Source organism: Cydia strobilella, chromosome 7 (genome assembly GCF_947568885.1).
Source record: "Cydia strobilella chromosome 7, ilCydStro3.1, whole genome shotgun sequence".
NCBI classification, from domain to species: domain Eukaryota; kingdom Metazoa; phylum Arthropoda; class Insecta; order Lepidoptera; family Tortricidae; genus Cydia; species Cydia strobilella.
Window position 1 is genome coordinate 19067645 of NC_086047.1, and position 16372 is coordinate 19084016.

Consider the following 16372-nt stretch of genomic DNA (forward strand, 5'->3'; position numbering starts at 1 on the left):
TACATCAACTATAACTTTACGTGTTGCTTCCTCTTAATTCGGTGAATAAAGGTTGATTTTTCTCTACTGCAACTGCATTTGTAAGTTGGCTCGGCTGTCACAATTACCACTTAAATTTTTATCTAAAGCTCTTAAAGCAAGCGCACAAGGTTGATTTTCGATTGACTCGACGGTATTAATTCTGGTAGGGTTGTCAAAAGATCTTTAACAATGCGCCGGCGCATTTAGGGTGCGCTCCCATTCACAAGTTTTCGCTCTTTAGCGTGCTTTGTTCCACATTTGATTTATATTCATACCCGCTTGTACTGTAAGCGGTAAATCAACTATGAACCTAGTTTTTTTTGACACAATTCTGGACTAAGACTTACTTTTTCTGCCACTTGATATTTTACTTATTGCTAAGGTTCCCTTTTTGACTTTTGTGCTGCCTAACTATGGTTTAAAGTAAAATAAAAAATGTTGTAGAAAATATTTATTACAAAAAAATTTAGTAAAACATTTCAAAATATGACTAGACTATTAGTATACTCTTTGGTAAAAGCTGCATGGTACATTTTTATTGTCTAAAGAAACATCACAATATTATTGTTCCCTATAAATTTTATTCTAAACATGATTTATCAAAATATATGATCCATGAAAACCTTCCAACTTCAGTTTAGCAATCTGCTTAATCCCGTTAAATTTCCTAAAAATATTCTAGTTATCTATAATTTCATTTTTTTTGTAAACTGAAATAAATAGATGTCATATACTAAACAAAAAGTGACCAAGACCTCTATTGGCCGAGGCTGCATCTTTTTTTTTTGCTTTATCACTATTGGTAAGGTTTTCAAGGCCGCAATTTACTTACTTAAATTACAAAATTCATTAAAAAATATATTCTGTACACAGATGACTAGAAAACACAACCGTTTAAATTTGAGCGTTTACAATACTTGGCCTATTATAAAAATTCCTGTACATTCTTTGGTCATTGTTATAATAATTATTCTGATAATTATATTCACTTATCCTACTATAATCCCACTCATTATGCCCATAAATATTCGTATATTCTCCATAATTAGCTGCATAATCCTCAGTCTTTGGGTGTCTTTTATTCTTTGCCGTGTCAAACGCATTCTTGAATATCTCGTAATTCTTTTGATTGAAATATTCCTCTGTATTTCCAACATCATGCATATTATCACCATTTGTAATGCAAGGTATAAAGGGTTTTTGGTAAAAATAATTTTGCTGGTTCGCGTCATCGGCATAGCTTGATGGGTGAGTGAAGAAGCCGCTGCCTGTGGTTGAAGTGATACAGTTTCCTCCCTTGTTATTGACAGATACTGTCACGTTTCCAACATTTATGAGAACACCTTCAGATGTTTGCATAAAATTGCAACCATTTGGAAAAGGTTTGCTGTAACCCTGGAAGCTCCTGTAACTCCCATCACTGTTAAATTCATCAGTCTTATTATTCAAAGAAAATATATCTCTGAACGCATCTCTTGCGATCTTTTCATGAGCTAAATTATAGTTTTGAAGTTTATTACAATTTGAATTGAAATTATCTGTGGTTACTTTCCCGGAGTTGATGTTGTCTAAAGATTCCAAAGTTTGGCTTAAAGCGAAAATGTAGTTGTGAGCGAACCTTAACGTTTCTATCTTAGTTAACTTTGTGTCTTCAGGAAAAGTTGGTAGCACACATCTGAGTCTATCAAGAGCTTCATTTAGCATGTGCATTCGATTTCTTTCCCTGTCGTTGGCCTTCATTCTTCTATTCCTCTTTATTCTCATTAACTGAGTCGGACTTTTACATCTTGATATTCTGTTTTTTCCATTCGCGTATTTCCTTTTCGGCTTGTTTGGATCTTTTGGTTTCCTTTCTTTTTTAATTGGCGTTGATGTCACTGCAGTGTGTAAGTTCTCTTCAAAAACCTTAACATCTTCGATTTGGTTTTGGAAAGGGAATTCATAGGATTCGCTGAATAGTTTTCTTCGTACTTCGGATTTGATCGGGGTGACGGAGATGCCGGGGTCTGAGGTGTTGTGTTTCAAGGGTGTGGAAGTGGTGGAGGTAGCGTAGGAGTCATTGTGTGACTTTTCGAAGCCTGAGTCGTTGCTACAGATGCTGTCGTTGAAATCGCAGTAATCGTCAAAGTTGGTGAACATTTTGAAGTGTACCTGGAAGAGAAAACAAAATTTTAACTATATTTTAACACTGGTGTATCATCTTAGTCACAAAACTTACAAGTCAAAAAAAACCGGCCAAGTGCGAGTCGGACTCGCGCACAAAGGGTTCCGCACCATTACGCAAAAAAATTACGTTTGTTGTATTTGAGCCCCTCTTAAATATTTATTTTATTCTGTTTTTAGTATGTTGTTATAGCGGCAACAGAAATACACCATCTGTGATAATTTCAACTGTCTAGCTATCACGGTTCATGAGATACAGCCTGGTGACAGACGGACATACAGACGGACAGCAGAGTCAATAGGGTCCCGTTTTTACCCTTTGGGTACGGAACCCTAAAAAGAGGTCGAGCTATCGTTATGTTAAGGCGATAGGAAGTATATCCTATATGATATATGATACGAGTATACCTAAGTAGTATCTTATATTCGTATCATTTAGGAAGAAGCGTTTTGCGTGTCGAATATTCTCTATTCCTTGAATACGGATGTCAGAGTCCGATGGAGTCAAACTTCACTTTTGTATTGCATTCATGCAATTGGTTCCATATAGACATTTGATCCTCACACGAAATTGAATCTATTGAGACTATAACAAGAAATGTATATAGCCTATTTCGAAAGAACCCCAAAAATTAGACCATCAAGACATTGCAATCCATCCATCCATCAAGACTTTGACTAATTGCAATTAAAACAAATGCTACACGCCAACAATGTTTCCATTGCCCCTTTGTTTGGAAAGTAATTTTCCTGTCCCGACAGGTGACCAGTGCGTGACCAAGTTGCAACAGTTGAACTTTATCACTTCCTACTTCCGGTGTGTGATTTCCGGCTGAGGGGTCGGTTTTGGTTGACTCCTAAAATGTCGCTAATTTAATGTGATAATTTCTGCTCTAGTTCGAAAAGTAATTGCTCGTGGCTTGATTTCCTATTAGGATGAATTCCATTAAGCAGGATTGTTTCATTTGTCTTTTATCTGGTGGTACTCGTAGCAAAAAGTTTGAGTTATGGTTTGATGAAACGTTTCAATATTGTACCTATCTGATACGGTTTTGATGACACGCTTCTTCCTCTGCGTCATTACGGCCTGTTAAACTTTCTTGGTGTCAAACCACCTTCTAGGCACGGACGCGATAGTTTCTTGTGTTGTTATTTTTTATATACCGTGTTTACTTTCAGGATTACTTAGTTTCGGAGTAATAACTATAGTTTGTTAAATCCACACTGCAGCACCATTGGCTACAGAGACAGGTCGTGTAGATATTTCTGCCGCCTTCCTCGCTCCAATATATCTGATGGCACACCTGTCCGGCCGACACGCGACTCGCACGTGTCCTGAGTGTCCCAGAGCGTGACAAACTTAATGATCATACTATGAGGACACGGGGACAATCAGATACATATAGGTTGAGCGGCCAAGGTGTTTACAAATATTATAGTCTCTATTATAAAGACGTCAATCGAATGATCAGATATCTTTGAGCACCTTCCCGCTCCGATATATCTGATGGCACACCTGTCCGTCCGACACGCGACTCGCACGTGTCCCGACCAGAGCGTGACGAAGTTAATGATCATGCGATTAGAACAGGGGGACAATTGAATAATCATTTTAGACTTTTTAGCTTTTATGTATGTAATTGTGACTGCTTTGTTTATTTGTGATTTAGTTATGGCTGTGTCGATGTCGTCCCGGCTTTTAATGAATCAATCATTAAAATAATCACGAATCGTCTCTATTTCTGTTTTGGCAAAAATGCTTCCTTGTGTCCGGCCGGCTGTTCTCCTCTACGTGTCAATATTTTTCACCCGGTTCTCGTGAAATGTAAGAGAGTTCAATGTTGGATATAGCCGTGTCGTTCCAGTGCGGCTTTTTAGGGTTCCGTACCCAAAGGGTAAAAACGGGAGCCTTAAGACTCCGCTGTCTGTCTGTCTGTCTGCCCGTCTGCCACCAGGCTGTATCTCATGAACCGTAATAGTTAGACAGAATTTTCACAGATGATGTATTTCTCTTGCCGCTATAACTATACAATGTGTGGCCTGTAATAGGAGCAAAAAATTAAACTGTAGGCTGTACTCCTCATACCGACCAACATTTGTTTAGCGACTTTTAAAAATAATGAAGACTAGACTTCATATTTATCATACAAAAATAAATATTATCTTCAATGTACGCCATTATCATTGTGATTGACGTTGCCTGTCACACCTTAAACATAGCAAAATTCGCAATACATTGCGTCTTGGAAAAAACTTTAAAGTGTATTAAAAATCAAAACACAAGTTATTTTTTAAAGTCTCTGAACAAATGTTGGTCGGTATGAGGAGTACAGCCTACAGTTTAATTTTTTGCTCCTATTACAGGCCACACATTGTATTTATGCCCTTGACTGTACATAACTGCATAACTTGCGACTTAAGCTCTGGTTTCCTAGGATAGATATGCCAACATACAGGGTGAAAAACATGTATAGGCCCTGGAGGGAAAGTGCCTTAAAACCTTAAGTTCTTATAGCTCATTTTACTTATAGGAAACATTCTTTTATTTTTAAAAAGAAACAAAACTGCATTCAAAGATTTTTCTTTTTAGGGTTCCGTACCCAAAGGGTAAAAGCGGGACCCTATTACTAAGACTTCGCTGTCCGTCTGTCCGTCTGCCTGTCACCGTCTCATCAACCGTGATAGTTAAAATTTTCACAGATTATGTATTTCTGTTGCCGCTATAAAAATAAATACTAAAAAGTACGGAAACCTCGGCGCGCGAGTCCAACTCGCACTTGGCCGGTTTTTTTGGAATTTTTAGTCGATTCAATGCCCGGGCGATACAAGCGAATTTAAAAAATCTTTGAATGCAGTTTTGTTTCTTTTTAAAAATAAAAGAATGTTTCCTTTAAGTAAAATTTGCTATTTGGTTTTAAGGCAGTTTCCGCGGCCGTATCCATACAAAATACTACATCCTTATTTAGCCGTATTATTTTGTATGAAGACGGCCTATATATGACTTGACGGCACCGCTTAGGACAACAGAGCTTTAGGGCAAACCTAAAAATCTAGTTTTAAGGGCTTAAAAATTAGGACCATCTGAAAATAAACCGATATTAGGGTACTGACACGCAGCCTAAGCTATTGAAGATTATGCACAAAATTACTTACTTATCCAGCTCAGTTCATCCACTTACTGATGCACAAAACGATCATCAAAATATTAACACAACTACTATAAACCGGTGCAAAAATCACACACAAATCACTAGGTTTCGTCCATGGCCGCCTGCACAGTGGTGCGCGAGCGACGCACTGCTCGCGAAGGCGGGCGACGCCCTGTTATAAGGGGCAGGACACGCCCCTTTGGTAAGTGGTTGTTTAGGGTCAAGTTGAATAAAAAAACCGGCCAAGTGCGAGTTCGTTTAACTCGCGCACCGAGGGTTCCGTACTAACTTTCAATTTTCACATGTAAATAGAATAGAAAACTTTTGACCAGAACAGTCGTAACCTTATAAGTAATCCTCGCAACGCTCAAGATTCCACATTTCGAACCACTACGCTCGTTCTTCAATTTTGGAATCACTCGCTTGCTCGGGCATCAATGTTAGCACGACTTTACCCCTTTGTATAAAAAATAACTATTTATTTATTAAGTTGTAAAACCTCGAAAATTTCAAGAAAATTTCGCAGGGAATAAAAAAGAAAACTTTTATTTTGGAAATGTAAAATTTTGACCCCATACAAAAGTATGAGAATTTTCTGAAAATTTTCCATTTTGAAATTTCACTATTTTTCAAACTTTTCGGAGGCACATCAATTAGGTATACACACACTTCGCCATCCACCTTGCACCTTCACACTATGATTTCTCTAATGGTTTAATAGCCCATGAAACGTGACTTTTTTATTGCAACCCTTTTATTGACACGCAATAAATTATATCAATATTTGATCAGACACGGATTCAGGTCATTTTTTATTGATCCTTATTGACACGTGGGCACATCTGTTACGAGTTTTACTCTGAATGTGACCATTAAAAGAGAAGTCAAGCCAGCAAAAGGGTTGTATACTTTTATAGTTGGTAGTTCCCAGGTAGCAATATGACGTCAGCGACGTCATATTGACGGCATTATTACGTCATAATGACGTCGCTGACGTCATTATGACGTAGAAATGCTACTGGAGTTGGATGCTGTTGTGGCCAGGTATTTTTAATGCAGTAGTAATAGTTTTGATTTTTTTTGTCAATTAAAAAGGGCAACGATGATTTAGTATGTCCGGCTGTTCTCCTCTTCAGGTCGCATTACTTATACGATTTTATTGAAGTCAGCAGGTTCGTTAATAGACCGAGCGTTAGCGAAGGTCTACATTGTCTACATCGAAAGGGAACGCAGAGCATTAGCGATGAGAGCTAATATGATAGCGCGCAGGTTTCACCGTTGTACAGCCCAAGTAAAAATAACTGTTCAGAGCGTAGGTACTGTACATCGCTGTATACCTGCAGCCTATGGACCAGATATACACAACGATCGCTTAATGCTCTGCGGGTCCAGTACAACGACGCTTTCAGGGTGCTGTTGCGGCTGCCGCGATACTGCAGCGCGTCCGGGATGTTTGCGGACGCGAGCGTTGACGGTTTCCACGCCACGCTCCGCAAGCGTTGCGCCGCGATGCTCGGTAGGGTGCGTGACACAGTGGCCTTCTGAAGCACTGGTCCGCCATGCACGTTAGCCTCATTAATAAATTTAATTTAATATAATTTAATTTAATTTAAGATGTGTAATTTAATTTAATTTAATTGGTTCATTTTATCCAATTAATTTAAAAAAAATATATTTTAATTCTGTTTTAATTGTAATTTTATATTTAAACAATACTATAATTTTAATTATAATTTTGAATTTTATATCTAAATTTTTTAAAGTTGATTGTACTTTAATTTTAATTTTAATTTTAATATTTAATATTTGATATGTAAATTGTATATGGATTCCGAATTGTCCGAAATAAATGTATTTTTTTTTTTTTTTTTTTTTTTATTGCCCGAGCATTAGCAAGGTTCTACATTAACCGAGCGTATATAACGGTCTGCGGTCTCCGTCTGGCCCAGACGGAGACCGCAGATCTGGAAAACCAAAAGGAAGATGGAAAGACGAGATCGTAGAGATAGCCGGGGAAAATTGGACGGAAATAGCGTCTAACAGAGACAATTGGAATTGCCTGGAGGACCCGTCGAGGGGTCCACACTTAAATAATATGTTCAAATTTTAAAAACAATATCTAATTAATCTTATCTCTTATCTCAATATCTCAATGAACAATTTATAAATAATTAAAAATTATAATGTGTAATTGCACGAATGTTAATTAAAACAATAAATTATATTCAATATTATTTGTTAGAACACCACATAAATATTTTAAAGGCAAGCGATTTCAAAAAAAAAAAAAAAAAATGTAATCAAAGTAAACTATTGATAATAAAATATTGCATGGCATGTAAGAAGTGAAATTGGAATAATAAAGGCTTTTTTATTTATTTTATTTATTTTTATATAACGGTCTACGTTTCACCTTGGGAAAATGTGCATTCTTATGTCCGGATGTTCTCTGCAGGTCGCATATCTTAACACATTCAGAACCAGCGCGAGCTACGCGCTACGAGGTTCTACGAGCGTAGCCGATAACACGTGAAAAACCGTATGTAGCGTAAAGCGAGCAGAGAACCCGCCTAGCGAGTCGCTGCCAGTGAATGTGTAAACCGATTATAGATAAATTTTGTAAGCAAGTTCGGTAATTAGATACAATTTTTCTGTCGTTTCGTGTTTAAAAAATTTTTAAAATGGCGGAAATTGACTTAAAGGACTTAAGCGCCAGGAGGGTCTATGGCACTTAAGACCATTGTGAGTTCGCTGTGATAACGACAACGTAAGTATTTTTTATTTTTAGTTTTTTTTACTTATGAAGCTTATCGCAAGGTCTACAACTCACAGAGCTAGTAATTACTTTGTCCATTCCGTTTTTGAATTTATTTAAAATAGGCGGAGCCATAGAGAATCGCCAGATCTAGTTCACAAGGCCCCTAGTTCTTTAACTTTTTCACCTCAGCAGCTCGAACAAGCCTACTACTACAGCTGAAACAAAGTAGCTTTTTAATTTAGTGAAGGCCATGAACTGCCACTTCATACTTCTTTTTACAAACTCGTTTTTTTTCTCTGTATTATTCTGTATAATTCGAAATACATTTTAACCTTTAATATGTTCTCACTACTGAGGTGAAAAATTATATGTGCAACATATGAGCTCTTCAAGGCAAGAGTTAATAGGTATCTCATAGGTAAGCGTGCTCCACCGTAGACCACATCATCACTTACCATCAGGTGGGATCGTGGTCAAACGCCTGCCTATTCATCATAAAAAAATAAAAAAACACGAGAGCAAAGATGTTTTACATCTCGTGTTTTCGAGTCCCTCGCTAAGCGTTAGATTATAACTTAGAATCTTGAACGTAGTGAAATTATAGAATCTTTCGTTTTCTCGGGACTAAAAATAAGCACTAGCAAGAAAAGCCAACTTTCCTCTCTTGTTGCACAAATAACTATTTTTTTATTTGCCCTATTTAACTATTTAGTATGGGCATATATCATATAATTAATCACTAATCAGTCACACATTCCTCACCACGGGAACGAAACACAATGTAGAACACAATGTAGCAAAAAGGTTACCGTCACAGTTCATCGCCAATTTCTCGCCAAATTTTGACAAATCGCGTCATGTCGCGTTTGTTTTTGATAGGGTTAAAAAGTTAACGATTTTATGCTCCATCGATACTTTTACTTGTATTAAAAAGACCTATTTACGGTTGGGTTATTTACCCATTTTTACATAATATAGTTCCTGTTCAAATCAAAAGCCACGCCAAAATATTATATTGTGTTTTAATATTTGTAATATGGGCCTTGTTGCCTGATTTAAATTTTTAAATAAAAAATAAATAAATAAAAAGAATAAATACAATTATGATTAGATACTGGAAATTGAAATTTTTGTTAAATGTATATAGGTCGATTTTCACAATATAGTTCGTCAAAGGACTGTCTCATATCAAACATAGACAGAGAGAATCATACTATCTTTGTCTTACACTAATACTAGCACCCAAAAGAAAAGGATGAGTATACATTTTTTTTGTTTGACAGTTTTTTGACTGAAAATTTGGTTTGACCAATATATGCGAAAATCAAGAATATTCCAGGTATTTCTTTAGGGTGGTATAGTTAGTCCGAGATAAGTCTGCAATGATTTTAATAGCACATGCAGTGCAAGTGTTATTTATACGTCATAATTTCATAGAAGTTTGACGTTTAAAATAACACTTGCACCTCGTGTGCTATCAAAACCGTTGCAGACTTATCTCGGTCTAACTACGTATTTTCAAAATACATATCCTTGCCTTATGTCCTTGTAAGTATATCTGTTGTTATCACTTCTGATTTATATATAATTAAATTCTAATAATCTAACCTCACTTCTTCTCTTTTCCGTATGTTTTAAGAAACTAAACAAAGCTAAAAGGATAAATCTATATTCATTTTAAATGCTAGAGTATGCAAAAGGAAAATTTGAGTTTACTTCTTTACATATTTTTCATTATTACGAAAGAACTGATCTGAGTGAGGTTAGTACTTTGGAATTTAATTACAAATCAGAGTATAATTATGGTTATTTTGATTATAAGTATATTTCGAATATTGGTACTCCAACTCAACCCTGACGTTGCTCCAATCTGAAAATTATGAGTTGCCGTTTAAAATAATAAATGAAAGCTTGGGGTGTGTCCGTTTAGTTACTTTGCGCCGCCACGCTCGAGAGCCCATGAATGCATTACGACATGTGTAGCAGTTGAAGGGTTAGCAGCCAAGTAGGGTTGAGAAAAGCAAAAATTATCGATATTTACGCTAATCCTTTACTTCATGCTTAATTTGTGGAGTTGGTCTTGCTAGCGAATTGAACAGAACAAAGTGAGGGAGTGTCGTTATAAACGACATATTTTCTTAGAAATTTGTCATTACTGATGACTTCTCCACACTTTGTCATTGGAAATGCCATACAGTGAGCTTGGTCCGACTCTAAGAACACATATTTTTGGCGTTTTTGAGCATGGCATACGATATTGTTTACTCGAACTGCCCAGCCGGGCTAGCACATGATTGGCGCAAGAGTATCTCGCCGCGACAACGACTACCCGTCCCTCTTTAATTCATACAGTTAGTAAAAGACGGGTAGTCTATCTCGCGGCGAGATACTGTCGCGCCAATCATGTGCTCGGCCTACAGATGTCTCAAAAATGTATTTATCTATTGGAAAAGATCATTGATATTGATTGACTGAATCAAACTTATTTACATTTCAAATGCTACTTTGGTTTCTTTCTAAATTTATACACCTTTACATAACTACAACTAATTAAAATTCTATAGTTTAACGTGTAAAAGTTTATTTGATTAAAAATAAGTATATATAATTTATTTTTATTTGTCAAATCATCATCTTCCTCGCGTTATCCCGGCATTTTTGCCACGGCTCATGGAAGCCTAGCGTCCGCTTGACAACTAATCCCAAGAATTGGCGTAGGCACAAGCTTTTGTCAAATAATTGTGTTTATTTTGTGTTTAATATTTTTTTAATAAGTAGGTACAGCATGTTTGCAAACAGACAAACTACATCGACATATTATCACGACTGTATCAATAGGTAACGTTAAAAATAGTGTTTCTACAAGGGCTCTGTAAAATTAATGTATGTAATTGTAGTTATAGATTAAATTATTCAATGTTAACAACAAAACGCGAGTTTAGTGTCCGCACACATAATCTCATGTTAGAGATTTTGCACACATATGTAAAATAGATTTAAGCACGTTTTTTGAAATAAATAGATTTAAATTTTATTTTATTTTTCATCATTACCTAAACCAAAGTTATCGATAAGTTGTCTCAAACCCTCAACACTATTTAACAACCCCGCGTGCGCGCGCGCCCCACGGGCGAGACCACCGAGCATAATTCTGCGGACTCGGCGGCGCAAGCGATTATTTGCTTGTTTCAAGCTTATCAAGTTATTCAGTCTTGTTTAATTAAAGATTTTAAAGAGCTTTGGACGGTCTTTAAAAAACTGTCCGAAATAAATTTTGGAAATCCTTGTATTTTATTTTTTATTAATGTTTAAATAAGACGAATGAACGAAAAACGAATGAGACGAGCGATGCTAATACATACTAGACGTAATCACAGATGTATAATTACAAATACTTACATATATTATTAAATATAGCTGGTATAGTCAGACTAAACTTTTAAAAAATGCAAGTCATGTAGTTACTCGTTTACTGCAATTAACAATTTCATATAAGTAACTAAGTACCACATACCTATGCCTATAGCATTCTTGTATAGTTTTCAACTTTATAGGCGATTTTTTTCCGTTGATGTCGTTAAATTATGATGAAAACCCCTATTTTATTAAGTGTAAATGTATAGTTATGTTTATTAATTATTAAGTGTTTTTAAACTATTAAAATTTGAAATCGGTTTCGCAAACAAATATTTCAACAACAATATTTACTTGTACTCAAATACGGTACATGACGCTAATCTTTTAAATATTAAAACATTTACAAAGTACAGTTAATCCTGGCAGGTTGGAAAAAAACATACATCATCCATTGTTGGATGACATTTTAAAATGTTAAAAAGGTTTGTTGTTAAGGGCTTATCCAAAGGGTTGTAAATAATGACCCAGCAACTCCATGCAGACCCACTGTGCACTAAACGGTTAAAGAAAGGGTGAATGTGAGTGCAAAATGTTTTTTGATGGTAGAATTTTTATTGTTATTCTGCATTGTGGTCCAGACGCATTTTTAGAAGAAAAAAATGTTGATCTTATTTAATAGCAAAGTAAAATCGGGTGTTTCCTAGACTACCATTTAACGATACCTACACAATGTTATTTCCTAGTATGCATTAGCTATTATTAGATATGTATACCCAATAATGAATAAAAAAAAATGGTTATAATATGGTCGAGTGAAATAACTTTTTGAAAAAAATACAAAATTTGTAAGAAAATTGGAGACAAAAATGTTCGGGTTGTTACCTATCTTCCTTTGCTTGCATTAGTTGCATTTCATAATTCTGTATGCGCCAGTGATAACGCCAATGCACTCCGTTGCATTAATACACTCTTATCTTGACATGCATTGACAACTTGTCAAAACTTGACAAGTTTATGAATTTTATTACATCCATAACATTTGTAAAATATGTATGCGTCATCAGCCGTCATTATCTAGTCATTTTTACTTAAATTAAGAATATTAATATCTAGGTAAAATACTGTATAGAGATAATACCGTGGGAAGATTCTGGTAGCTACAGGTGTATGGTAGATAGTGGTTTCATTAATTTTTGCAATATATTTTTGTTGAAACAGTAACATATGCGTTTTGCCGGGCAGTGATTTGTTTCCGACTGCGATTTCGCGTTTTGTATTGCAAAGTAAATATTAATAAAGGATTTATTAATTATCGGTATTGCTTTCAAGATTAAACCTATTGATAAAAATCTAAATTATTATTTTTCGTTTTCCTTCTACAATTCCTGATGCTTGTGAAGTGTGTTGCAAATAAACATCAAACTGTAGATAAGACGTCAACCTAAAGTTTTATGATACATATAATATAATACACAATAATTGTGTGGGTTATATTACCTATATTATTTTATAGTTTGTAATATTATAACCGACAATGACTGTCAAATTAAGAAAAAAAACTCCAGATTTCGTTGAATATCCTATATCATAAGAAAAGCATATTAATATTTTTACATTTAAAATAGATATCTATTTTGTACGCCATGGTTTTAAATGTTAATTTACGTCTGTTGAAATCCTCTGAAATCTAGGCCAAAATATAATCTAATTTTGATATTTCTAGATAGAAAAACCATCTAGATAGGCATATATATTTATATGATTACCACGTACCACGTGTACGTTTTTCTGTTTGTTTATAAAATATATAACTAAATAAAGCTAGATTTATTTAGTTTTAATAACAAAACTTCCGTGAGACATAGACATATTAAATAGACCCGATAGAGTGACCCGTCATTAATATATTTATTTAGTTATATAGACTTAGATGTTACCTATAATTGTCACCATAAGTTTACACTATGAGTGAAAAATAGGTCTTTGGTATAAGTATACTAGTTTTATTTTTAAGTAGTTAACATGTAGTGATTGGTTGGTGATTGGTGAATCCCTGTGAATTGCATTGCAAAATAAAAATTACCAGCATACAAAATTTCCTTGCTAATTCTAAAATGCAAAGATTTTTTATCGATGCAGTGCAGAACGACCTGAAATAATTCTACGCAATCATACTTGCGCATCGCTTTGCGCGCAGCCTATCTACGCGTTTCGTAGAAGTGCCTACGCCATTCTAATAACCCACAAAAACACGTGCAAACCCTCATAATACTATAAAAATAAAATAAACTAATAAATAAAGAATGTCAAACAACTAATATTTGCACAATTGTTCGATTTTGCAAAGGTAATGGGCGAATTAAAATAATTCCTAGCCACAGTATTGATAAAACCACTAATCCTTATTTACACTGAATGTGTGTGAAGTGGTGAGATAAGGCCACAGGTAGACTAAATAAGCCATTTCTATTGGTGGATTTTTGACTTCATATCGCCAAGTTAAAAACAAATCTGCGATACAAAATGTAAACGATGAGGGATCGATTTATTATCAAAAGGTGAAACACCTGTAACAATAACAAAATGTGTTTTTATAAAATAAAAAAAATATTTTTTGTATCGATTTTATGTGTATTTGCACCCATGTGCGAAATTTCATACGCGCGCGGTACTGCTGCGTCGTCAACTTATCTGTACAGTCACTGGTGGCGCCACTGTCATTCATACAAGGGATTATTAGTATGCGTGTTGATTAGTTCTAGTTTTGTCCGCATGAACAATAAGTATGTCGATCCGCTGGACACTAAACACTAAAATCGTGGTAAGTGTAGGTAGTAAAGTTTTCTTACTTGTTAAACTAATTAGGTTACTATTGAAATATTAGAATAAATTATTAAAAGGTTTACTAGAAGTATTGTCACATTTTGCATTATAATGGGTTTTTTTTTAAGGATAATAGGTAAATAATCTCATTTCATTTTTACAATGAAATGAAATAAATATAAGAGCCTCGGTAGAGAGTATCATTTCATTCCATTTGGAGTTGAAACTCTAGGTCCATGGGGTCCCAGCGCGCATAAGTTGTTTGCAGAAATCGCGAAGCGTCTGGTTGACGTAACTGGTGACCGAAGAGCTGGCGGCTTTCTCGCACAACGTATCAGCATTGCGATACAGCGGGGAAATGCCGCCAGCATCCTTGGTACAATGCCTCAAGGGCCTATTTTAGATTTAAGCTAGTTATTAATTTCGTTTACGTAGTACCACTGTATAATTATATCTTGTACGTAAATAAATGTTGTTTAATGAAATAGTTAAATTTAAATTTTAGTTATAGAAACTTTGCATTCATTACATATTTTCAGCGAGGAAATCATTCACATTGTGTTCATGTGTTTACGATACAAGTACAAATTTAATGCCTAAAGTGGAATTTTGTTTAAGTACAGCGCCTAACCTACTCATCTGAGCAAAAACGCCGATGTATTTCTAATTTGTAAACAGCTTGTCAAAACCTAATCGAAAAATACATAAATTAATAGGGGATATTACTGCAATGTTCTGCCACCAGAGTGCAGCACTAGCCTTTTTAGTAAACTATAGAGTAACTTATACATACTGTGTACCTTTTACAGGTTTTTGTCAAGTTTTCAGAGATAATAAAATATGACATTGATGCATCAAGGCGGTTTGTTTACAGAGGACCTACCGGGACCTACTCAGATTGTGGTAGTGGCGCCCCCTACGCAGAGTTTCGCGTAATATTCCCTATTAGTAATTTAAACATACCTGTAAATATAGTTTGGCAAAGTACTGTCTCATTTCAAATATAGGCAGAGAGAATCATACTATCTTTGTCTTACACTAGTACTAGCACCCAAAAGAAAAGGATGAGTATAGTTTGTCTTGTTCTTATTTACTGTCAATTTGGTAAATCAACCAATCAACTAAATCTCCAAAAACATTTTAATTATCGATGTCGATACTATTCTTATTTGCGTGAAACGAACAACTCTAAAACACGACATGACTGGATACAGGTTTGCGAGTTCTGCCAAGCTCCGTTCAGGGCCTTTTGAAATATCAACAATTATATCCTGTAATCTATGAATTTGTTATTCACACTATTGGCAGTCTGTAAATGATTGAAATAACCATAAAATGTATGTAAAATGTAATAACTTTTAGATTCATATCACATTGTATTGTGTATTAGTTAGATTTTAGATTTTAGTTAGTTTATTTCACTCATTTGATCTAAGTAATGTGTTCCTTGAGCCAACGCGAGTCTCAACAACTAGTGCAACATGTCTAGACAATATATTTTGCAACTGTAACTATCTCAACAAAAAACTGCTTAATTGTTTTAATTCAGACCACTGCGGGCAAATGATTACGATCCAAAATACACTTGAAAGTACAAGACAGTCAATAACATATAGACCCATAACAGATAGTAAACTAGATAAATTTAAAAATACTATTCAATGTATTTTACCATCAGTATCCTTTTCCCAGAATGACTATAACGGAGCATACCGACTTCTCTTAGATGTAATAATTGAAAATTTTAATGGAATATTTAAGCTAAAAACAACTTCGGGACGCAAAACTAAGAAATTTAGTGATTGGGCTACTGCGGGTATATGCAAGAGTAGAGATAGGCTTTATGAGCTATATGGCATGAGAGAATATAATAAAAACGAGAATTTTATTGAGTATGTTAAATCGTATTCACGTAACTTTAAAAAAGTTTGTACTGCCGCAAAATCAAATTATATTAAATCTCAGCTGGTAAAATCGGATAATAAAATCAAGATGACTTGGAAAATCATTAATAACGAAAGTGGTAAATGTAAGGGGAAAAAATGTGAGTTTAACCCACTTAGCAACAATAAAGTCATAAATTCAGATTTTGCAGTGGCAA

At 35.0% G+C, this 16372-nt stretch overlaps 1 protein-coding gene across 1 annotated transcript; it reads right to left on the minus strand.

Annotated features, from left to right (window-relative positions):
- Positions 1-838: 838 nt before the first annotated feature.
- LOC134742848 (basic helix-loop-helix neural transcription factor TAP) lies at positions 839-2199 on the minus strand. Its single transcript, XM_063676032.1, has one exon. The coding sequence runs from the start codon at positions 2158-2160 to the stop codon at positions 916-918; it is 1245 nt and encodes a 414-aa protein (XP_063532102.1). The 5' UTR covers positions 2161-2199; the 3' UTR covers positions 839-915.
- Between the last annotated feature and the right edge of the window lie 14173 nt (positions 2200-16372).

Bases quoted from the DNA above. Each gene is read 5' to 3' on its own strand.
- LOC134742848 (XM_063676032.1), bottom strand. From the start codon at position 2,160: ATGTTCACCAACTTTGACGATTACTGCGATTTCAACGACAGCATCTGT.